This window comes from Panicum virgatum, chromosome 2K (assembly GCF_016808335.1).
Source record: "Panicum virgatum strain AP13 chromosome 2K, P.virgatum_v5, whole genome shotgun sequence".
Classification (NCBI taxonomy): domain Eukaryota; kingdom Viridiplantae; phylum Streptophyta; class Magnoliopsida; order Poales; family Poaceae; genus Panicum; species Panicum virgatum.
In genome coordinates, this window is record NC_053137.1 from 49,589,164 (window position 1) to 49,613,762 (window position 24,599).

At 52.1% G+C, this 24,599-nt stretch overlaps 3 protein-coding genes and 1 long non-coding RNA gene across 4 annotated transcripts; 1 reads left to right on the plus strand and 3 right to left on the minus strand.

The window, feature by feature from the left end:
- On the plus strand, positions 1-561 carry LOC120696104. Its single transcript, XR_005684012.1, has 3 exons — positions 1-36; positions 118-171; positions 248-561. It is a non-coding gene; the product is annotated as an uncharacterized LOC120696104 (long non-coding RNA).
- Positions 562-3,921: 3,360 nt separating this feature from the next.
- On the minus strand, positions 3,922-5,016 carry LOC120696105 (early nodulin-like protein 1). Its single transcript, XM_039979254.1, has 2 exons — positions 4,782-5,016; positions 3,922-4,620 (listed from the first exon to the last, which is right to left on the minus strand). The coding sequence occupies exons 1-2, from the start codon at positions 4,996-4,998 to the stop codon at positions 4,142-4,144; spliced, it is 696 nt and encodes a 231-aa protein (XP_039835188.1). The 5' UTR covers positions 4,999-5,016; the 3' UTR covers positions 3,922-4,141.
- Positions 5,017-8,729: 3,713 nt separating this feature from the next.
- On the minus strand, positions 8,730-9,346 carry LOC120695393 (early nodulin-like protein 2). The gene is made up of 2 exons (XM_039978657.1): positions 9,313-9,346; positions 8,730-9,166 (listed from the first exon to the last, which is right to left on the minus strand). The coding sequence occupies exons 1-2, from the start codon at positions 9,344-9,346 to the stop codon at positions 8,730-8,732; spliced, it is 471 nt and encodes a 156-aa protein (XP_039834591.1).
- Positions 9,347-21,609: 12,263 nt separating this feature from the next.
- LOC120695394 (early nodulin-like protein 1) lies at positions 21,610-22,839 on the minus strand. The gene is made up of 3 exons (XM_039978658.1): positions 22,830-22,839; positions 21,723-22,111; positions 21,610-21,624 (listed from the first exon to the last, which is right to left on the minus strand). The coding sequence occupies exons 1-3, from the start codon at positions 22,837-22,839 to the stop codon at positions 21,610-21,612; spliced, it is 414 nt and encodes a 137-aa protein (XP_039834592.1).
- Positions 22,840-24,599: the final 1,760 nt, after the last annotated feature.

The following is a 24,599-nucleotide window of genomic DNA, read 5'->3' on the forward strand; positions in this document are numbered from 1 at the left end:
CATTTCAACCAACGGCGACAGCAGAAGGAACGCAAGGTAAATACCTAATCTGTAGCCCGAATTTATAATGTGCTTCTTATCTGTATGAATATTTTAAATAATTTGAACGGTTTACAGGATCGCACCACCAGCTTCCTGATATGGGTCATTCATCGTATCCACCATCACCAGGTACGTATGATGAATATATACCAAAATATATGACTTATAAGACGATGATTAAGATATCTTAATTGCTACTGTATAGGGCCCACACAGGATACCTTTGAGGCGAACTTCGAAGATTGGAGTCGGTTATTTTCTACACCTAATCCGCAGGCCGATACTATCTTCCAGACACCTGTGCCCACCGGACGTCCAGGTAGAGACGTAGGGCCTCCAGAGCGACACACCTACTCTACAGACCACGTCCACGCTCAGCGTAAAAGAGGTCGACATGGCCGGGGTGGCGGGGGTGGTTAGGATGTGCTTCTAGCTGTTTCTGTATTTTTGTTATGGACATGTCATCATGTTATACTTATTTCGTTCTCATACATCACCTATTTCGTTCTCATTTGCGTATGTGTGTGAATTGCTAGCTTATACTTTTCATATTCATATTCTTTACTAATGGTTTTTTATTTGTATCCATATCTAAAACACATTTAATGGGCACAGCGGGCAGGGCAATATGTCGGGGAGCCTGCCACCCCCCTGCTGGGCGGCAGGCCCCCTGCCGCCCAGTGGAGTGGCGGCAGGGTGCCTGCCGCCCGGCAGGGTGCCTGCCGCCCGGCAGGGGGGCGGCAGGCTCCCGCCAGGGGCGTCCGCGCAAATAATTTTTTTTTACAAATAAGTCCCTACCGCCCTCTTGGGGGGCGGCAGGCCCCCTGCCGCCCCCAGGAGGGCGGTAGGGGTAAAAAACTGTAAATTATAATATTGAAAATATATTTTTGTAAAAAATGAAAATAAAAAATAAAAAAATAAAAAAAAGCGCGAGAGGAGCAGACAAGGAAGGGCTAGAGGGGGATGGTGACACCGAGCCCGAGCTCGAGTGGCACAAGGAGGAGGGGCCGAGCTGTCGAGGCCCGAGGGGGGAAAGGGGGCGCCCTATGCGGGCTGGTGGCGCCCAGAAATAGGATTGGGGAAGTTGGAATGAGAAATGAGGGTGAAAAGAGCATTTGGGTCCACATATAAACAGGTCTGGCAAGTTTGCGAATTCAGCTATGAAAAAATCATACCCGCTAGTTGATACATGTTTAGTTTAATGTTGTACCCGCGATCGTACCCACAGGCACATATTTAAATCCGTAGCCTTGCCCACCGGATTTACTATCCACGCATACGTGGATATTTTATACCCGTTATCATCTTTATGCAGCGATAATCCTCATCCATAGCCATTGATTAGTCCCTTAGCTGCGTGCTGCTCTTAGCTCTCGCGTGCACAGTTGCACGCGTGCTGCTCTAGCACCTGGCATGGCTGCATGGGCTCGTCCTTCCCACCCTCCCCAGCCGTCCGCCTGCCACGGAAGTCTTCCCTCGCAGCCCCTGCGCACTCCTGGCATTCGCCTCTCGCCGCCGGAAAGGTCATGGCCGCCCCTGCTCACCCTGCGAATGGGTTAGAAATTAAAATATACTCACACCACTCCATTCTCACGAGAGAAACTATATAATCTCACTCTACTCCAAACCACCACCACCACACACCAATTCAACCTAAATATTTGAGCTCATAATGTAATAAACTATTGACCAAACTATAGTTACAACCCAATAAGAACTCGTTTCTAAAAAAAAATCTATAATATAGATTTTGTCACACTGTTTTGCACAGAGTAGCTGCCAATTACACTCTAAAAAATTTCAGTCAATTTCGATAAAATTTTATAGTGTGAACGTGAGATTTTAATTCCAGGGTCCGACTCTTGACATGAGCCTCACGTTTAGATCTAGTCACACTGCTTTGCACAGAGTAGCTGTCAGTCATATTAAGTCATCTCCAATAAATTTCGATTAATTTCGATAAAATTTTATAGTGTGAACACGAGAGTTTAATTTCAGAGTCCGACTCTTAACATGGGGGCCACGTGCAGGTCTAGCCATACTGTTTTGCACAGAGTAACTGCCAATCATACTGAGTCATTTCCAACAAATTTCGGTCAATTTCGATAAAATTTTATAGTGTGAGCGCGAGATTTTAATTTCAGTGTCTGGTTCTTGACATAGGGCCCACGTGTAGGTCTAGTCACACTGTTTTGTACAGAGTAGCTGCCAGTTATACTGAGTGATCTCCAAAAAATTTCGGTCAATTTCGATAAAAATTTATAGTGTGAACGCGAGATTTTATTTCTATGGTCTGGCTCTACACAAAGGATTTATTTTAACCCACCCCAACCCGCATTTATATAAACCCTGCTACACCCCACCCTATTATCTAATATAACCCATTTCAACCCACCCAAATACACTCTATATTAAAACTCAACCCATTAAACCCATTTGAATCCACAGCATTAAACCCATTTGAATCCACAGCGTTTGCAGGGTGAGCCCCTGCGCGCCGCGCCGTGCGTGGACTTGCCACACCCCCGTGTTGTAGCTGTAGGGCGCCGAGCTATGATGTTGCAAATATTTTTTTCCATATTTTCAATTTTTGATTTCTAATGTTGCAACATATAGTTTAAAATATTTCAAAAGGTAAGCGTGATTGTCATAAATATTATTTTTGCATGCTACAATTTTGAATCGATGTTGTATGAGACATGATGTACATATGGCGGTGAGAATTTTATAACTCGGACTCAGATGTCATAGTCAATTTTACATATGATTTTATATGTTACAAGAGGTGATGTCCGATGTTACCTTAGTGAGTTTTTAATGTTGCGACGTGTCCGATAAGAATTTTTCATCGGACATCCGGACACTAGGATCGCCAAAAAAATTATCCCGACCACTTAGAGCAAAGTTAATGATACAGTCAGCTGCTAGTTGCAAGGATCTTTGCAATTTATCTCTCAGTCCACTCGTATAGTAGTTAGCTCTTCGCCGTTAATACGTGGTTTACTTATCTCTCTCACAAAATTTATTGGGCCTGCTTACATCATGTTATTATAATTGCTCTTAGAAGTCATCGAATGAGGTTAGACTGGCTTAAAAAATTTGAAAAATACGAAAACCACATGTATGTCACTTGGGAGTTCAAGTGCGCTCTGCTCGAGATAACCTGATTTCGTAGCTCAATTGGTCGATTTCGTGAATATATAGCCTTAGGCGCAACGACAGACGAAAGGGATCGGAATTCAGACTGGCGGACACAGCAACTAGGGCACGCTTGATGGAACCGGGGATTACATGGCCACTGCTATTTGCTAACAGAGTACACATACATACACTTCATATCCTAAACTTGGTCGTGGCAAGTGGCTTGGTGGGTTGGGATGTAAATGGTACGAATATTTCGTGATGTCCATATTCGATCTATTTATATCTCTATTGATGTGGCAGTACACGCAGGAGGACTGAAGAGTAATTTCGATGTTCACAGGGCTTGCCATATTCCATTTTTGCAAAACAGATCACCTGGCTGCGCCTGATGCGACTGCAATGAAGTTGCATATTTCAGGAAACTGCTATCGTGATGACCTGGTCTACTTCAATTTGATCTCTTGGAGCAAGTTTTTTGCATTAGTTGTTGCACATGCCTGCTGGTGGCTTACATTCTGCGAGAGTTCTTGTTCTTTCTCGGCTTCTTTCAATGCGGATTTTTGAACCGGATCGAGCCATCCCGGGTCAGTAGATCAGCTTTTGAATTCGCCCTTGGGATCGAAAAATTGCTGTGGACTAGAATATGGAAGAGCAGTAAACAAGTAGCACTCATGCATACATATGGTACAAAAAACACACAGCGGCTGTTGGAGGCCATTCTTGCACGGATTTTGCAGAAATGAATGCTGCTACATTATCCTAGTAGGCCGTAATGTTTACTGCCCTGATGGTTGGCACAGCGAGTGAAGGAGTAAAAACATGAACACGAACGCATTTCCGGGTCATACAAACTTAATTATTAGCAGGATCGATGAACATCAGTGCACCGCATTTCAGGGCTTCTTCAGGTAATCAGGTGCGTGGCAAGCAACATGGACCCCTACCATAGGCACTACTACACACTAGTAGCAGCGAGCTCGGTAGAGAATCCTTTGTGGTCCTCCAATCTTGCCCCGAGCGCGTCCATGAAATGCTTGGCCAGCTTGGTTTGCTCGTCGAGGTAGAAGTACGTGACGCAGATGAGGAGGGCAGCGAAGACTCCTACGGTCCCGATCCACAGCCATGCTGACGGCGTCAGCTTGAACACGACGGTCGGCGGCTGCGGAGCAGTGGTGCCGGGGTCGACGCCGCTGGTTGGCGCGAAGTCGAAGGGCGCGTCGTCGGCGTCGACGACGACGCGCACGACCATCCGCTGGCCCGCCTCGCAGCGCCCCGGCACGGCGCTGGCGAAGTAGAAGGTCCCCGGCCGATCCAGCACGAACTCCGTGTCGCCGCCGCCCGCGAAGCGCCTCGCCGGGCTAGCCGTCGCGCGGCACCGCCGGTAGTCGCCGCGGCGCGCCAGGAGGAGCACCGTGCCGTTCCAGCTCTTGAAGTCTGCGCGCACACCACGCGAATTGAACGCGAGTCAATTCAACACGCGCGCACCGCCATCGTCTCGGTCACGTATAGCAAGGAAATGCACTGGAATGCAAGAACAAAAAAAAATCGGCGGTTCCTCAGACAGATCTAGGCCGGAGTCCGGAGATAGAGCTCACCCAGGACGTCGCCGACGCGGAAGCGCTGCCTCTCGGCCCACTGGGTGAGCGTCTCCTCGGTTCCGTTGCCGGCCGACGGGACCGTGGTCGTCGTCCACTTCATCCCGTCGCCGGCGTCGCGCTGCACGGCCGGCGGCAGCGCCGGCGACGGCGAGGCGGCGAGGAGGAGGGCGAAGGTGGCAGCAGCGAAGAAAGCGACGCGTGGGCTTGTTGCCATGGTGTGCCGACTGCCGAGTGCTCGCGCTAGGCCAGGTGGGCGACCTGTGCGTGGGAGGATTATACGTAGAGGGTTCAGTCAGACTTCAGAGGAGCGCTGTACGGAACGAGAAACTCTAGTTTTCGGTCCATGTGACCCCGACTGACCGCCGGTCCCATAAGACAGAGGCTGGTCAGATCGGACAGCACCAGGCTGCAGCCGGTAAAGAAAATGATGTTAATTGTCCAAAGAAAAAAAATGCATGTAGTGGAATAATTTGCTCGTCAGTATCTTCTGGCTTTACTGATCGAGGTTGCTACGTTTGAAACTGGGACTTTGCCAACTCCTGTAAAAATTTGAACGAAATTTACTCTAGCAATTTTCAATCAAAGATTAGAATGACTAAATATGATCTAATTATAAAACTAATTACACGGGTGGACGAAAAATCGGGAGACGAATCTATATATTAAGCCTAATTAACTTGTCATTAGAGGTTGTTTACTGTAGCATGACATTATCTAATTATGGTCTAATTATGTTTAAAAGATCGCCTCGCAATTACATCCGGATGTTATAAAATAAGTTTTGTCAGTTATCTATATTTAATACTTCTAATTAGTGGTCGAACGTTTGAAGTTACTGTAGTGCTGAAAATTTTGTGCATTGTTTAGATGGAAAAACAGTAGCACTCAACAGCTGAAAATTATATCCACAAAAATATCTGCAGTTCAAGATTGGTTGCTTATGTGAATACTAAGTTACTAACACATTAGATCGAGGTTTTAGGCGTTGAGATAAGCTCATTGCTGCTGTACTTTGGGAGTAGTAGTCTTTGAACTTTTTCCTTTTTGGATAGGAGTTTTATTCCCATCCCACCTTTGAAAAGCCACGCTCTTGCTGTCTTGCAGCTGAAAAGTGAGCATGTCCCATGCTCAGACCTCAGAGAGATGGCTTTCCTTGCGATGTACAAATCTATCTGCATCCTGTTTTGGCTTGCCTTCTGCCTGCTGCAGGAGTGCAGGTTCTCCTCACATCTACGGAAAAGCTATGTTCAAGCAATAATCTGAATCCAAAATTATCTCTGCTGGGACAAGATCAGCTTAGATATCAACCGAAATGTGACAGCAGCAACCTCATGTCGTGCCCAAACAGTTTCCTAGTGATTCAAAAGAGTAAATTACACCCCAGGTCCTCAAACTTGTTTCGAGATTTCACCTAAGTCCCTAAACTCTCAAATTGTTCACCTGGGTCCCTAAACTTTGTTAAGTGTTCCATTTGAAGTCCCAAATACGCCACACAAGTGTACAAAGTCGACATGGCATGCCACGTGGCGCCACAGTTGACAAACATTTAAAAAAAAAACTTCAGAGTTCCTTCTTCTCCCATTTAATCCTCCCTCTCCATCTCGCTCTGGCACCGGCGGTAGCCACTGGCGTTCTCCTCCGGGTCTCGGCGTGGAGGTCCTCGGCTCGCCTCCCGAGCGCAGCGCCTGGAGGAGGAGACACGCCTGGCCCTTGGTGCCCACTTGCCGGAGCCGCTCGCCGAGCTCTGCGCCGCCCAGCTGCTGCTGCTACGCCACGTCCCTCTTGCCGAACCGCGCCATGCAGGCTGCCACCGCATCCAGTGATCCAGCGCTGGCCGTCGCCGCGCCCCGCACCCGTGCAGGCCGCCACCGCGCCGCGTCCGCGGCAGCATCCCGCGCCGGCTGCTGCTGGGCCACGCACCCATGCCGGCCGGCATTCCTCGCCTCTCACCTGCGGCATCGCGAATAGCGCCTCCATGGGCTGCTGCACCAGTGACGCCACGAGCTTATCTCTGCCCCGGCACCCCATACCTCGCTTCCCTCTCTCTGCTCCTCCCTTCTTCTTCCTTGAGCAGAGCCGACCAAGCTCGAGCAGCTTGACATTGCCGGCCAAATCCGCCCGATTCCCTTCGTGGATCTCAAACTCCCCGCACCCAAAGCTCACCCACCTCTCTAGCTCCCTTCCCAACCCCTACATGGTGAGCTCAGAACACCACTTGGTCGGGAATCGAAGATTTCCAGCCACCTGTCGGAACTCCACCTCAAAGGCGAACTCCACCCTCCGGCCACCTATTCGCCAACCCAATGGCTCAAATCAGATTTAAGCAACCTCCTAAAGCTTGTGCTCTCAACATTCCATCGCGTTCGCGTCGTTTCCGCGCTCATTCATGGCGCTGCCGCTGCCACCATGTCGCCGCTCGTCGTGGGCGCATGGAACTGCGCGCGCCCTGCGCATGCCTTCTCCGCACAGACACGCTATCCGCGGTCGCCCTACGCTCCACCTCCGGCCTATCTCGCTGGCGGCGGGAGCTGCGCACCGGCCGAGTGCCCACCATGGTCCCGAGTTGGCCATGGCGTGGCCATTGAACTGTCAAGCCACCTTTGACCAGTGGGCCTTGCTAGTTAGAGTCAGTTAGAGAGGTACTTGGGGAGGCGGGTGGACTCAAAAGTCAAAGATGAAAGAAATTGGAGGGAGTTTTGTATTTGTTCACCAGCAAGGCATTACGTGGCACGCTACATCAGCATCTGGAACTTGCGAGGCGTGTTTGGGATCCTGAATGGATCCCTTACAAAGTTTAGAGACTCAAGTGGACGATTTGAGAGTTTAGGGATCTTTGTGAAATTTCGAAACAAGTTTGGGGATCTAAAGTACAATTGACTCGATTTAAAATATTGAACTAATAAAGAACACCATAGTTTCTTTCACAGCTTCACCGTAGGTAGATGCATGCACGGGAACTTTTGTTACTGTTAGAGGAGAGAGAGGGGTTTAGATTCTTCTGTCACAACTTCCATCAGATTTTCAGCACTCCCGGCCCCTGTGTCGCCACTCACCAGTCACCACTGACACCACAACTACCCACACTTTGGCATTGGATTGATCTAGGCGTGCATCTCCACCGCGTAGGACGAGAGCTGGAAATGGAAGGACAGGGGCACGAGCCTCTTCGGCCCTCTGCTCCGTGGCTCATCATCTATCGGGAAATACACAGCTTTTAAGCGACGCGGAGGCTTCAGAGTGACTCTTTTTCGCGGATACATCAATTTCTGCTGCATAGTAGGTGCATGCTATAAAGAAGGCTACCCACATATATTCTTTTTCGCGATGATGATACTATGTTTACCTCTCCCTCTCTTTTCATTTTGTTCCATTTACTACTTCACCACCTTTTTTTTTTTGAAAACCAAAGTGGTTCCTCAGCTTACATAGCACATCTCAAGCCTCGGCCCTCGGGGATGTCGAGCCAAAGCTTGTGATGCGACTTTGTCGATCGCCCTACTTGACCTAGTCTACTGGTTTCTCTATTTCTCTTTGCTTTTCCTTTTCTTTCAAAAAGTGGCCCCTCATCATGTATTATCATGCTCTAACAAGTTTCAACAAAATTCCTAAAATTCCTTTTAAAAAAAGCTCTAACAAGTTTTAAAGTGTGAGTTGAAATAAAGTCATGAAATTTAAATTTAATTCTTTGGTTCATGCAACTGCAACGTACGGTTTCCTTATAGAAATGCCATAGTAGAATTAGTCATATGCAGCGACCGTCATATACACTGATTAACTCGAACAAGTACCAACCTCTTTTCGGAACACAGTGCAAAAAAGGTGGGAAAACAGGACGATTTCAGAGAATTTAACCTACCATATCCTAAGAAGCAACAGCTACCAAAAAGTGCTGAAGACAGAATGGTTTCAATCAGAGAGCAGCAGTACCGCACTACCAAGTTCTAGCTAGCGGCGACGACAGTTCATGCACAACCACACGATGAACCCTGCGAGGAAGCATCCGCTGATAAACCCTAGGAACGCCGCCACGAACAGCTTGAACGGGGCAGGTATCGGGCGGTCCCCGGACGGCGGGGTGCCGGAGGGCTCGTCGTCCGTACCCCCCGGGGCCGGCTCTCGCGCCGGCGCCGGGGCGGGCGTCGGAGCGCCGAGCGCGTCGTCGCGCGCGTCCGCCGCGCGCACGACCATGCGCTGCCCCGCCTCGCAGCGCGCCGGCACGTCGCTGATGAAGTAGAAGAGCCCCGGGCGGTCGAGCGTGAACTTGGTGTCGCCGCCGCCACCGCCGCCGCCCACGAGCCGGCGCACCGGGCTCGCCGCGCGGCAGCCGTCGTAGTCGCCTCGGCGCACCAGGAGGACCGAGTCGTTGTTCGAGTGCTTGAAATCTGAAACGAAACGCAGTAGCTAGCATCAATAGTTCAATGCGCGGCCATGGATCGATCGATCACGCTCAAAAGTCAAAACCAGTGATCGTGCTCAAGAATTAGTGGTCGTTCTCGAGAATTGACGCGGAGGTGGTGGAGCTTATTACCCAGGACGTCGCGGACGTGGAAGCGGTGCCTCATGGCCCACCTGCTGAGCGCGTTGGTGGTGTCGCCCGGCGCCGCCGCCGCCGCCCAGCCCCTGGCGCCGAGGAGGAGGACGAGGACGCCGCAGGAGGCGGCAAAGACGGCGAGCCTGGCCATAGAGAGAACACGCACGATCTCGCGGCCGTCGCAGCACTGGAGCAGGCCACCGCGTACTCGACAGACCCAACTAAAGTGCTGAGCTCACAGCTGTCGGAGTTCGCCGGAGTAGCAACGCTGAGCACGTCGCCGGCGAGCCCCTGGAAGACGCACGCACACAAACTCACGCGAACACCTGGAAGAACACAGAGACACGGACGTTTTGGTGCAGCCCGACTTACTGCTTTTCTAAACTCTATTACCAATATATGCAACAGATTACAACCGGCCATCAGGCCTACAAACGCGCCACCACCCCTTGACGAAGCCTGCCATCCCAAACTTCAGGATCGTGGCGCGTGAGACTCGCTCCCGTGCGAACGTGCACACGTCAGAGCCAACTACGCGCACGGCCAGCTAAATCAGCCATGCACTCTAACTGAAAAACAACAGACTCTGAAAGCTAACTAACTTGCACAAGAATTATTCAACAATTCTCCTCCTAAATCTTGTGCAACTGAACTAAGCTACTCACCAGAGTATAGGCCAATCTTGGTGCAGAGCTCCCGAAACTTGTTCTTCCCAAGTGGCTTCGAGAGAATGTCACCCAGCTGCTCATTTGTTCCAATGAACTTCACCTCAATTTGGCCAGATTGTGCATAGTCCTGGATGACATGAAATTTGACATCAATGTGCTTACTCCGTTCATGATGCACTGGATTTTTCATCAGCGAGATGGCAGACTTGTTGTCTACCCGCAGCAAAGGCCTGCTCACAACTGAATCAAGCATCTCAGCTAGCAGCCTTGCCAACCATACACCCTGATTTGCAGCAGCAGCAGCAGCAATGTATTCAGCCTCACAACTTGATTGAGCTACTACCTTTTGCTTAGCTGACTGCCAACTCACAGGACTATCCCCAAGAAAGAACAGGACTCCAGTGGTGCTCTTTCTGCCATCCAAGTCCCCAGCTAGATCACTATCACTGAAGCCCCTGAGTTCAGCCTTTTCTCCCTTCTTCCTTGGATAAAACAGGGCCCAATTCTTAGTACCAGCAAGATACCTGAGTATATGTTTCACTGCTGCTAAATGCTCTTCATGTGGCCCTTCCATAAACCTGCTCACATACCCAACTGAGAAAGCCAGATCAGGCCGGGTATTCACAAGATATCTCAAGCTCCCCACAAGGCTTCTGAATTCTGTTGCATCAACACTCATGCTGCTACTTTCCTTGGTCAGCTTCACCTTGGGATCCATAGGTACCTGACAGGGATTGCAGTCCAACATCCCACCTTTCTCAAGTATCTTCAGAGCATAGCTCCCTTGAGACAAGGTGATTCCCTCCTCCTTTTGCTTCACTTCTATGCCCAGATAGTAGGAGAGCAGCCCAAGATCACTCATCTTGAATATTGCAGTCATTTGTTCCTTGAACTTCTTAATGCTGCTGCTGTTGGTGCCTGTGATCACAAGATCATCCACATAGACACCCACCACAAGCCTTTCCACTCCACTTCCACGGCAATAGATAGCATGATCAGAGGTGCTCCTCACAAAACCCAGTAAACTAAGCTTCTCATCTAGTTTCTGATTCCAAGCACGAGGAGCTTGATGCAACCCATACAGAGCTTTGTGTAGCTTGAATACCTTGTGTTCTTGCCCGGGTTGAGCGAATCCCGGCGCTTGCTCCACAAACACCTCCTCCTGAAGGTCGCCATTCAAGAACGCCGTCTTGACGTCCATATGGTGCACCTCCCATCCCTCATGAGCAGCAAGGGCTAGGAGCAACCGCACCGCTTCCATGCGCGCCACCGGAGCGAAGACTTCATCATAGTCGATGCCGTGGCGTTGCGCGTACCCCTTGACGACGAGCCGCGCCTTGTGCCTCACCACCGCACCGTGCTCGTTCTTCTTCACCTTGAACACCCACTTGAGCCCTATGGCACGCCGGCCTTGAGGTAGCTCAGTGAGGATCCAAGTGCGGTTCTCCTCAATTGACCGCAGCTCCTCCTCCATGGCGTGCCGCCAACACGCCTCCTGCTTCGCCTGAGCCAGCGATGCCGGCTCCTCCGCACTCACTGCTAGCAGCCGCTCGCTGCCCAGGTCACACACCGCAAGCCCCGGCGTCGTCGCCGGCCCGACGATGTTCTCCAGCTTCCTGAAACGTGGCGGCAAGTCGTCGTCGTGGTCGGCATCCAGCTCGTCCTCTCCCAGCACTGCCGGGGGTGAGGCAAACTGGACAGCTGGAGCTGAACCAGAGCTCGGTGTAGTCATGTCCTCCAAGCCGGGCGACGCCCCCTGTGTCGCGCCCGCCATGGTCGTCGGAGTTGCTGGTGATGAGGGCCCAGCAGGTGTTGTAGGAGATGTGGCCGAGGCAGCAGGGGCAGAAGAGTCCTCCGATTCCGACACTGATGAAGCCGGCGACACCATGTACTGGATGGTGAAGTCGTTCGCGTCGCTGCGTGCCATGTCGTTGTGCGCCGCATCTCCTGACCAGTCCCACTGGCCACCTTCATCGAAAATCACATCCCGTGTCACATGGACACGGCCTGTGCGCGGGCCGTAGGCCCTGAACGCCTTGGAGCCGCGCTCGTACCCGACGAAGATCATCTTCACCCCACGGTCCTCCAGCTTCTTCAAGTGCGGTGCCGTGTTTCGCACGTACACCAGGCAACCGAACGTCCTCAGGTGATGGACAGCCGGCTTCTTCCCATACCACGCCTCGAACGGGGTCATGCCCTCCACGCTCTTCGTCGGCGCGCGGTTCAGCAGGTAGACTGCTGTCAGCACGGCCTCTGCCCAGAACCATCCCGGCAGCCCCTTTGCCTTGAGCAGGCTGCGCGCGGTTCCGACCACCATGCCATTCCGGCGCTCCACCACACCGTTTTGCTGTGGCGAGTACGGCGCCGTCAGCTGGCGCTGAACCCCATCGGTTGCACAGTACTCCATGAACGCCTTCGAGGTGAATTCGCCGCCGCGATCCGTGCAGAATGCCCTCAGCTTGCAGCCAACCTCCGCTTCTGCTCGCGCTTGGAACTCCATGACGGCCGCTGCTGCATGGTCCTTGGACGGCAACAGGGTCGCCCACATGTACCGCCTTCTATCATCCACCAGCAGCAGGAAGTAGGCGTTCCCGCTTGGTGTCGCCGGCGCCACCGGCCCACAGAGATCCCCGTGGACCAGCTCCAATGCGTGCTCCGCCCGCCACAGCGCTTGGTCCGGGAACGGCGTCCTCCTCTGTTTCCCGGCGATGCAGGCCTCGCATAGCTGGTCCACCTGCTCGATGGCCGGCAGCCCGCGCACCAACTCCTCGCGCGCCATCCTGCGGAGCGCCGTCATGTTGATGTGGCCGAGCCTGGCGTGCCAACGCCAGGCGTTCTCCTCGCCGCGAGTTGCCAGGCAAGCTAGCCGCGCAATGTCGATGTCGAGGACGTACAACCGGTTCGCCCCCCTTGGTACACGCGCCAGCAACCGGCCGTCAGGCTCGCGGACCCGCATCACGCCGGACTTGACGTGGATGTCGTAGTCGACCTCGTCGAGCTGCCCCACGCTCACGATGTTGGTTGTGAGCCGGGGAATGTAGTAGACGCCGGAGAAGGAGCGGTGCTCGCCGTTCTTGCACGTGAACACGACTGTGCCGCATCCCTCGATCCGCGCCACCGAGTCGTCGCCGAAGCGCACCGTGCCGCAGACCGCCGGGTCGAGCTCCGCGAACGCCGCGCGGCAGCCCGACATTTGGTTCGTGGCCCCCGTGTCGAGGACCCACGATGTCGCTTCGTGCTCCTCCTCGGCTCCGAGGTGCACGAGGACCTTCTGCTCCCGGAGATGGACAGAACCTCGTGGTCCCCCTTGCCCGGATCCCGCTCTGCCATCCGAGGAGAAACGGAGCGCCCGCGACTCCGGCTCGTCGAATCCGCCGCTCGAGCCTGCCGGGGTCGCCCGCCGCGCCTGGGACGGGCCCTCGCCCGTGGCCGGACTGCCTGCAGAGTGCGACGCCGGCGGATCTGTTAGGGGCAGCGATGAGGAGGAGATGCGTACGACAGGCGTTGACCGCACGAGGAGCAGGGAGGCCTCCTCTTCCTGGGCAACGTGGGCCTCCTCCTTCTTGGGCTTTGTCGGGCAATCACGGGCCCAGTGCCCCTTGCCACCACAACGGCGGCACTGGTCCTTGCCCACCTTTCCCGGCCCAGAGGACGACGACGATCCGGAGTCGTTGCGGTGTCCGCGTCCTCCGCGTCCACGCCCTCTGCCGCGGCGTCCCGAGCTCCCGCTCGCGCCGCTGTTCTGGTTCTCCGCCTCGCGTCGACGTCGCCGCGCCTCCCACTCCTCCTCCGTGAGGTAGAGCTTGCCGCCGATGGTCTGCGCCGGTGCCGGCTCGTCGTCTGTGGCCGCCTTGAGCCGGCCGGTGACCTCCTCCACAGACAGCGTGTCGATGTCGAGGAGCGTCTCGATCGAGACGACGAGCTGCCGGTACCGCGGACGGGCGACGCGGAGGTACTTGGCCACCACCTTCGCCTCCGGCTCCGGATCACCGAGAATCGCCAGCCTCTGCACGATGTTGGACAGCCGCAGGGCGAAATCTTCGACAGACTCGCCGTCGCGGAAGGCGATTTGCTCGTACTCGGTGCGGAGGTTCTGTGCCGTCGACTTCCGCACCCGCTCGTCGCCGACGCGCATCGTCCGGATCGCCTTCCACGCTGCCTTGGCCGATGGCTTGGTCGCCAGGGTGGGAACCAATTCCGGCGGGACGGCGCTGCAGATCGCCTCCAGTGCGGTGCGGTCGTCGTGGAACTCCACGTCGCCATCCTCGACCGCTTCCCAGAGGTGCCTCGCCTGCAGCTTCAGCTTCATCAACAACGCCCACGAGTCGTAGTTGGTCTTTGTCAACTACGGCCAGTTGCCTGCACCGCCGCTCTCTCGGACGACGCGCTCGACGACGACCTCCCGGCGCGGACGTGCGTCTCGGGTGTGCGAGCGGCGTGGTGGAGAACGGCTTGGCGATGGAGTACGCAGCGGCGACTTCCCTTTCGGCGGTGGTGTCTTGTCGCCGCCCGACGTCCCGACCTTGGTCGGCGGCGGCGACCGCCCGAAGTCATCTCACGGCGCTAGTCCCTCTCAACCGGCTCTGATGCCACTTGTCGGAGTAGCAACGCTGAGCACGTCGCCGGCGAGCCCCTGGAAGACGCACGCACACAAACTCACGCGAACACCTGGAAGAACACAGAGACACGGACGTTTTGGTGCAGCCCGACTTACTGCTTTTCTGAACTCTATTACCAATATATGCAACAGATTACAACCGGCCATCAGGCCTACAAACGCGCCACCACCCCTTGACGAAGCCTGCCATCCCAAACTTCAGGATCGTGGCGCGTGAGACTCGCTCCCGTGCGAACGTGCACACGTCAGAGCCAACTACGCGCACGGCCAGCTAAATCAGCCATGCACTCTAACTGAAAAACAACCGACTCTGAAAGCTAACTAACTTGCACAAGAATTATTCAACAACAGCTGGGAGTCTGGGACTGGCGCGTCTCGCGTCCGATCGAGCGGGCCGGAGAGGACGAGAGAAATTGCAGGGAAAGCTGCGCCGCGGCATGGCCGGCCGGTGTGCTCAGGGCCGAAACGAACGTAACGTCCCCGTGCACCTAGGAGTAGGACCTGCTGGTTAATGGCCATGGAATTTGCTCAGAGAGCATTCCGCCGTGCCGGGCAACTGCCGCGAGCCTGCAGGTAGCTTGTAGGTGTACGCGGCGGCTCGCGTTCCGGCGGGAGTCCGGCGGCCGGCCGGGGCGCGTCTAGTGCATGTGATGTGAGGTGAGCTCAGCCAACGCGTGCATCAGGATGGCCGGCCGGGGTCGCCCTTTCCACTACCACCTGCCTGCGCTGCTCGGATCGATCCTTGTATGAAACCGGGAAGGGTGTGGTCACTTTCAGACGCCAAACCATTGGAATTAATCCACGCACTCAGCCATGAACAGCAAGCTCGGCACGATGCTGTAACAACAAACAGTAACAGTAAGCACAATGCAAAGTCCGGTTGTAGTCCTATTGAACCAAAAACCTCTCGGCTTAACAGTAGCATTATTTATTTCTTTTTGCAGCAAACGAGCTTATCAGCTGTCAACGCCAATGGAGGCGCTACTAAATCTGATGCCTTGACAGACCCAAACACCAACACAACCTTGCAATAATTGAATGTTTTCCACAGCCAAAACTGGCGCTGGAATGCTGCTAGGCACCTACGCCGCCCTAGAGCAAGAGCTGGAATCAGAAGAACAGGGGGCACGAGCACTCTGGCCCCTTGCTCCGTGATTTTTCACCTGTTGGGTTGGGAGATACACCTCCGTAGCAGTGCGTGGCTCCTAGCCAGACATATCCCTATTGTATTCTTCTTTTCAATTTCACCATGGAGATAAAAGTGGTAATTCATCCACCTCTCTTCTCCATGCTAAAGTGGTTCGACTTCGACAACTCTTTGTTAGAGTATATTAGGCAACTCCAGATATAGTAGTTTAGGATTTATATAATCCCGTGATAGCCTTCCTTATCTCTAGGGGAGGTGCCTTGCCCTCCAAGTCTTGTACTCCTATATATACCGCCCAAGGGGCTCAGTGCAATACAATCGACCACATTATACGCATCCTACCTTTCCTACATGGCATCAGACGCCTAGGTTACGAGATCCTAACCCTAGCCGCGCCGCCGCTTCCGCTGCACCCGCGCGCCCCGGGGAGATCGAGATTGATCTCCGCCGGGGGCAGCGCCCTCCTAGGATGCGCCGCGGATCCCTATGATCCGCGCCGCCGTCGTCGTCAAGCACAGCAGAAGGACCTACCTCTTCCCTGGCCACCCCATGGCGGTGCCGCTCGATATCCCCGTCGGGTACCACATCGCCATGGGGGCGCCACTGGGCCTGCATGCCTCCGCGTCGTCCTCCCTCTCGGCTCCGCATCCAGATCCGCCCACCCCTCCCGCGCATCAGGCCATGAGCGCGAGTGCGTGGCTGCGGAGGACCACCGCGGGGACGCCAGGCCACTGCGCCATTGGGGTCGGCGGGCCACCGCACCACCGATCGACGTCGCCACCGGGCCGCAGCGCCCAGGGGCTTCGCCCCTCCCGCCTTCCATCGCCGGCTCTCTCCTCCGCGCAGTCAAGCCTGCGCCCCCTTCGTCCTCAGTGCCGCTTCCGCCGCCGCCTTGTGCGCGAGGATGCGGCTACGAGGGCGGCCCGGGGGCCGCCGGTCCACCCCGCAGCTGGAGCAGAGGCCGCTCGGGTCTCGCCCCCTCTGTTTTTGCCCCTTCCTTTGTCCTTTGGCCAACAGGCGGATGAGGATAAGGTTTGGGGGGCATTACTTGGTGCACCCGAGATTATACCCGCAGGTTCGTCTTGATGCTGCTGCTGATTTTCCCTTTTTCCGATCTAAGATCGGTTTGCGTCGCCCTGCCGTTCGTCTTCGATCCATCGTCGACCCTCCCGAAGGACGAGGTTGTTGTTGCGCCCTCTAGGCTGCAGCGACGACGTTCGTGATCAAGCCACCCTACCGGTGTCGTCGCCTTTTCAGGCGGTGGCGCCACTCGCCGCCGGTCTTCGTCAAGCAGGCGCTCGATCCGCCTCTGCTCCTCCAGCCTTTCTCGCGCAGACATCGCCGCCGATGTTCCTGAAGGAAGACGTCGTCGCCACCCCTGATCTAAGCGTGACACTTGCTGCAACCTGCGCCGTCACCACCCTGTCCTGAGCGTGACCTAAGTCGCAAACCGCGCCGTCTACCATCGTCATCCGCTACACCGTCCTGCTGCTATCTTCGGCAAGAAGCTGCTGAGTTTGTGTAACACCCCAGTGTTACGTTTTGGGTTAATCATATGCTTTAGTCACTAATCCTCGCTTAAACATTGTCATTAATGTTAACCTTTCTCGCTTAGTGGCATTTCATGTAAGCTGAGCTTTAGTCCTTATTTTCTGTCAAATCTAAAGCTCAAATCAGGTGTTGCCCAACATCGAAGTTGTAGATTTTTCCTTCCTCTACAACTTTTGTTTTGGCAAAAATTCAAGTTTCAATGTGAAATTTTGAATTTTGGATGGTCAAAATTGAGCTGAATTTCGTTGAACCATTTTTTCTCTCTCTTTACCTCTCCCTCACCGTCCCTATTTCGCCGTTCATCGCCGTTCAGTGTCCGTGCGCCGGTGCCGCCTCACGGCCGGCCACGCGCCGCGCCCCTGGTTTTGGCCGAAACCGCCCCCTCTGTCGCTCCTTGGCCTTGACACGCACCCCCGCCGACCTCCGCTCGCGCCGTCATCATCTCGACGTCGGTGCCGAGCCACATGTCGCCACGCCGTCGTTCTCGTCACCATTTAAACCGTTCCTATCCATTCGCAAGCCAACTCTGATTTCTCCTCTCCTCCTCGCGCTAGAGCCAGAACTCGAGCACCCCTGCCCTCTGCAGCTCGCGAGCGAGCTCGCCGTCGCGCCCATGGCACTGCCGCCCACGGCCACCACGGTGCCCCGCGCCACCGCCCTTTCTTTCCCCCAAATCAAATCAAGTACCCCGGCATGACCACCGCCTCCCAACGGACCTCCCAAACCCGGCCGCACCACCCCTTCGCCGCCGGAGTGACGCCGCCGCGGCACAGAGCTGCCGCCGGCTGCCTACTCCCGCGGAGCCCCACCCTCCGGCCTCCTTCTGCCCCAACGGAGCCCGGGAACGGGATCCACGCATCCCCGCGATGCTCACCGGCCCAAGCCCGCCACCCCTTGCTCGCCAGAGCGTCGCCGTCATCGTGCGCCACCACCGCCGGTCGCTGGAGCTCGTGGAGCCGTCGCCTCGAACTGTCTCCCCGCGAGCCAAGTGCACCAATAGGTTCACCTCATCGCCCTCTAGCTTTTCCCCAACTTTCCCCACGCCACCGGCGAGCCCCCTCACCGGAAACGGCCGGCGTCGCCCTCCCTGTGCGCCTCCTCTGTTTTATTTCCGCCCAGGGACCTCGGGCAAGAATTGAAGCAAGTTCAGGGGGTTATCTTCATAGCTATAGACTCAAATGAATAGTGCTACGAAGGGTTGTTTTGTAATAATTGGCTGAAACTTTGAAAAATCATAGTAAATCGTAGAAAAATCAGAAAAATGCAAACTAAAATATGTTTGATTCCTTGTTCTAAGATCTACAACTTTACTTAAAGGTTGATATTCAGTTTCTAATTATTTTTTGCTCTAGTTTAAATGTTAGTTTAAGTGTTTGCAAGCTTTGGAAATGCATAGTAAATAGTAGAAAAATGGAAAAAATGTAAAACTTGTTGGGTTAGCTTTGTTTCGACATGTATAACTTATGAAAAATATTTAACATGCTGGTTGTTTAATGTTTCTGTGATGTTTTGATTTAATCATGAATAATGCTTGTTTTAGCTTGTTTATTTAATATCTGCAGTTTTGGAAGTCGAAAAATTATGAAATTTATACAGTAGTGTACTCTTGGCATGATTAGTGCACTGTAAAAATTTCATGTCCAAAAGCTATGCACATGTGTGTAAATCTATTTTTTGTTCAGTTTGTCTTGTTTAGGCTAAAATAAATGCTTTATGTTAGCAATAAATGTTGGTAAATTGTTTTTACATTCTTTATCAGTATCTTATCATGCTAATTAATTTGTGCTATCAGGTCCTTGCTGCATGTCAAGTTGTTGCCCTTGTTTGGTTCCTAAATATAGTTGTTCTCTTGTGTGTTGCTAAGAGGTGATTTTCTACATGTTAAATTCAGTAGATAATTCTTATTTCCTGGGTAATCATGCTAACCATGCTAGAACCAGTTTGTTGTTTGTTTTATGTACTTTGCTTGTGTTTGCTGGTTAGTAATTAAAGTCCAGAGCTTACTTCTTTTTGCTCTAGGTTTATGCTTAGTCTTCCTAATCAAGTTAGTCACACTTTTTATAGGAAACACTTCAGGCTAAAATACTTGATTGAACTCTCGTATTGCAGCACCAACTCTTTTTCCTTTTGAGTTTGTTTGTTGTGTTTACTCGATAAATAATTGTCCAGTCATGTCTTTCCTTTAATTGCATTGCATTTGTATCGTTGCATATCATCTAGGTACGCTAAATGTGCGACACGTGGAACCGGGGGGCAATGTTGAAGCCGAGCCAGAAGATAGTGCACAGGTAGACCAATCCAGAAGACGGAAGGACCGACTGGAGTACATGCTTGGACTGGGATGATGTCAAGCCGGTGCAAGACTACAAGCTAACTAACTGACTTTGTGTCAAACCCAGGCAAGCCCCGGTGCATAACCCTTAATTTCAGTATTCAATATTTGTTATATAATTATTGTGCATTTAAGTTTCTAGAAGTTGTTTGGAACCTTAGATGCATGATCCCTAGGTTTCCTCAGTCACTCTACTAGTATACATGTCGTTAGTACTGCAATGCTTAATTAGGATTCGGTAGAAGTCGAGTGATTCCAGTCAAAACTTTCGCACCGGCGTTCCGACTGCAGAGGGGATACGTCTCCATTGTTCTCCAGTCTGACCGTTCGTGTTGCTACCGCTACGACTGCGGGGGATGTTAGAGTATATTAGGCAACTCCAAATATGGTAGTTTAGGATTGATGTAATCCCGTGATAGTCTTCCTTATCTTTAGGGGAGGTGTCTTGCCCTCCAAGTCTTGTACTTCTATATATACCGCCCAAAGGGCTCATTGTAATACAATCGACCACATTATACACATCCTACCTTTCCTACACTCTTTCCCAACTAGCTAGAGAGATCAAGCACCAAGGCTTGCGACATGACTTCCTGACCATTAACGCCTTCGTGCATCCTAGTGTATCTGCTTTTTTTTTTCTTCCGCTTTCTCCTTTTCCTTTGGAACCGTGATTTGTCTCTCATGAATTATTACAAGAAAAAATTGTATTTTTCATCCCTAAAATATTCCAAAATTGTGGCATTCATCCATTATGTTTCATTTGGTGCAAATCAAACCCTTAACTAACTAAACTGGTTCATTTATCATCCCTACCTTGTTTAATGATGGTTTAGTGGGGCGCATAGGCGGAGCTTCGTTAGGGCCAACCCCTGGATTTACAAATTTTACACTAGATGAACAGTGATTTTGATAATGTTCATTACTGTAGCAGAAGGGTGGCCCCCTCATTCTTCGATCAAGCTCCGCCATTGGTGTGGCAGTTTTTGTGCCACATAATCATTTGAGTAATCTTATCTAAGCAATGTAATATGCTGAGTGAAGATATAAAGTCTAATAATAATAATGATGAATTTATAAATTAGGTACCCATAAATTTTATCCGAAACATTAACAGAACCAATTCACATCGAAAAGTTATAGAGATTGACTTAACGTTAGACGTCGCTAGAGGCAATGATTAGTAAGATAGTTATATGACCTAAAACAATATTACATGACACTAAACCCATTGAAAAATTAAGGTATGGATGATAAATGCAGCAATAGTTAGTTAAGAGGGATGAATAATGTCACATTTTTTCTTATTACAATAACAATCTGTCTTTTTAAACACAAAAATTGCAAAGCATAATTCTAAGGGAAAAGTCTAATTTCCACCCTCGAACTTGGGGTGGTTTTGAAGGTGGTTTTGTATTTTCTAAAAGAATTAAATAAATCTAATTAGATCTAAAAAATCAAAACTAATTCACTTTAAATCAGAAAAATATGAAACTAGTACCAAAATTTTTCTAAAAATGTAACCTATCTATTATTGCTCTATTTGAATCTTAGTTATTAAAAATAATAGGCATAACTGCAAGCAACCAAATATTATGGATATAAAAAAATGAGATCTGAATAGCTCACAAGTCATGTGACAATAGATAGTTACATTTTTAGAAAACTTGTGATACCCATTTCATAATTTTTTGATTTAAAATGAATTACTTATAAATTTTTAGTGTAAAATTGAATAATTTTAATTCTCACAAAATGGAAAATCACCTTCAAAACCATCCCAGGGGCCAAATTTGTCCGGTTTTGACAGTTGGATGGGCTATGTTGTCCGATTTCGTAGTTGAAGATTGAAAATCGGACTTTTGCGATAGTTGGAGGGTGTAAACCGGACTTTTTCCTAATTCTAACTGCATATGCATACTCATTCATAGAGGGGAGAAAAGAATAGATGAATTTCAGAGAACTCATCCCATCCCAGGCCTTAAACAAACGGCAGCTTCGAAAAGCACAAATAAAAGACAGGAATAAAGGTTTTCAATCTGCACGCTATGCTCGTCAGTTCTATTAGTTTTTGCAACATACACAGAGCCATACGATAGTAAAGATCAAAATAAATCCGGCCAAGAACCCAATCGCCGCCGCCGCGAACTGCTTGTGCGCGAGGGAGAGCCGACGGTGCCCGGACGGCGGCGTGTCGGAGGGCTGGGTACCCGGGGCCGGCGCCGGCGCCGGCGCCGGCGTCGGGGCGCCGCTGGTGAGGGAGGGTCGGAGTGCGCCATCCACGACGCGCACGGCCATGCGCTGGCCCGCCTCGCAGAGCGCCGGCGCGCCGCTGATGAAGTAGAAGAGCCCGGGGCGGGCGAGCGCGAACCTGGTGCCGCCGCCGCCGTCCGCGAACCGGCGCAGGGGGCTCGCTGCGCGGCACCGCTCGTAGTCACCCAGGCGCACCAGGAGCACCGAGTCGTCGTCGCCGTACTTGAAATCTGACACGCGGATAAGGTGCGCCGCATCGATCACGCACGGCACGGAACCAAGCAAGAACGCTAGTACAAGCTAGCTAGCTCGACACCGGCTTGCGGCTGGGCCGGCTGCTCAGCGTCGTGCGGTCGTGGTTACATACCCAGGACGTCGCCGACGAGGAAGCGGCGCTTCGCGGCCCACCCGTTGAGCGCGCCGGCGGAGCTGCCCGGGGGCGCCGCCCACCCCGTCTCGTCGCCGACGCCGTACACCGCCGGCGGCGGCGAGTGCGACGGCGACGCCGAGGCGGCGAGGAGGAGGGCGGCGCAGGAGGCTGCGAGGAGGAGGAGGGCGGCGGAGCGGAGCTCGGCCATTGGCGGGCGGGCGGATCGAGCACGGACGCACGATCTCGACGTCGCTGGTCACCGAGCTGCTGCGCGCTGTGAGCCGCCCTGGCCTATGTGGGCGCGTCGCGTCTGCACTCTGCACATGAGAGGGTTTCGCTGTTTCAGTCTCTACGACTCTACCTCTACTGAGTACTGACCGGCCGGAACGGGCAGGGTCTCTCTCAGGGACACGCGACACGGGGCTAGCAAACCGGCCGGCCGGTCCGGTTGGTGTGCCAAAGCCAGAAGGCGCTACTGCAGGGGACGAGCATCCGCGTGCCTGCCTACGTGACCCTCTGCGTGTGACGCGCCATCGAGAGCAGCTACAATAGCTACTGTACCCGGAGGCCTTTTTTACCTTCTGCCATGGCCTACTTCTGATCTCTCTGCTAATGTGAAGTTTACAGCTATGGTAATTTTTTAGGCTGCGGCCTGCGACCACTGTTGGGATTTACTGATCGGCCATGGATTATGAATCATTCGAGTACTACTCCCACTCGACCACGATGGATGCAGGACTGTGAAGTCTAGTTTGTCGTACTACCCGTAACAGTGTTATAATTAATTCACCGCGTTTGTTACTTTGCTAAACGCATCATTTACATATGACTTAGTAGTATTACGAAAGAGGAAAGCCATTCACATGCCAGTGGCAGCAAGCAGTAAAGGAAAAATAAAAACAACTACCAAACACTGAACCCACAAGACACGCTTCGACCGTCTTGTTCATCTGACGAACTGAAACGGAAACACCACCGAAGTAAACAGCCTAGTAATGCGATGCGCAGTACGCAGGGCGACGCGGTTCGCGGCAGTAGAAGATGCAGCGGCGGTCAGTCAGCGCCACCAGAGCGCCTGGCGCCGTCGCCGCAGCAGCCTGCCGCCCGTGGCCGCCTACGCGTCGTCCCTGAGGACGGCCATCTCCAAGTCACGCTCCCACGGCGGCGGCGCCTCCGCCTCCTCCTCCCCCCAGCCGCGCCGTTGTCGGGCGCGGAGGAGGACGACGGCGACCCAGGCCGCGGCCAGGACCCCGAAGAGCGCCGCCTGTTAGATTTAATTAACCATGAACATGATCTTAGCTTAGTATAATCATGACACTAATTATTTAATGCGGAATTAATTAGATTAAACTTACCAGAGCTTCTTGAATCCATGAACGCCTCTGAAATTGTAGTAGTAGGGCTGATGACTGATGTAGATGAAATAGACTTAATCTTCACCATTGGAGAGATTTAGATCTCTCTGTTGATGAAGTTCTTGACGAGCAGCAACTCCTCCTTGTGCATGCCACGAAGTAGATGAGGAACAACAACTCCTTGTGCCTGCCACGAAGTAGATGAGGAAGTCGCACTTCCAGCCCCTCCAGCGCTCTAATTGATTGGTGTTTCGCTAATCGCGAGATTAACTGATTAGCGTTACAGAGGGTACCCCTCCGTCTCATATTTATAGACAGCACTGTGGGACCGGGGCCGACTTATAGATGGAAACATTAGGTGTACCTGACAATCACGGTACATGACTTATTTGGTATGTTATCTCTAATTTGTGGAAATTATTTGTCATGCAGATCTAGGTTGTTATCTTGAGATCACAAATTTCCAACATTCTCCCACTTGATCGAACGGTTAACAACTTAGGTTCGCTTTAAACTTATGTTCACACTCAGTACAACAGTAAGACCGGACCAATGCGTCGTCAGTAGTATTTAATTCACTACCGGGACTCCATTACCCACAGTTCACTGCAATACCTCGATAGAACGGTTATTACTTATTTGAGAATGATCATGTATCCAGAATCAGGTCCAAGACCGTTCACAAATCCCATACTTAATTTCGCGAAAAATTAAATGGGATGAGTGACAAGTCTTGAATAATATTTGCTAGCATAAACTCAAACTTATTTCTTTAACTTTAATAACTTGATCCTGGGAACTTTCTTTCACAACATAATACTCAATCATCAGTAGTCTAGACATCATCAATAATTATGTTGTTACTCGAATGAATACCGCAATCATAGCAGTATCAATTTGCTGTCCATAAACTTAACACCGGAATATAATTCTGAAGCTTGATAAGTTAAAACATGCCTTATGCAATCTCAGCTTTTATTATGCCAAGTTTGC

Coding starts and splice junctions, on each gene's coding strand:
- LOC120696105 (XM_039979254.1), bottom strand. CDS start 4,998: ATGGCAACAAGCCCACGCGTCGCTTTCTTCGCTGCTGCCACCTTCGCC. Junction 4,621..4,781: donor CCGCGTCGGCGACGTCCTGG/GTGAGCTCTATC, acceptor GTGTGCGCGCAG/ACTTCAAGAGCTGGAACGGC.
- LOC120695393 (XM_039978657.1), bottom strand. CDS start 9,346: ATGAGGCACCGCTTCCACGTCCGCGACGTCCTGG. Junction 9,167..9,312: donor CCACGTCCGCGACGTCCTGG/GTAATAAGCTCC, acceptor GTTTCGTTTCAG/ATTTCAAGCACTCGAACAAC.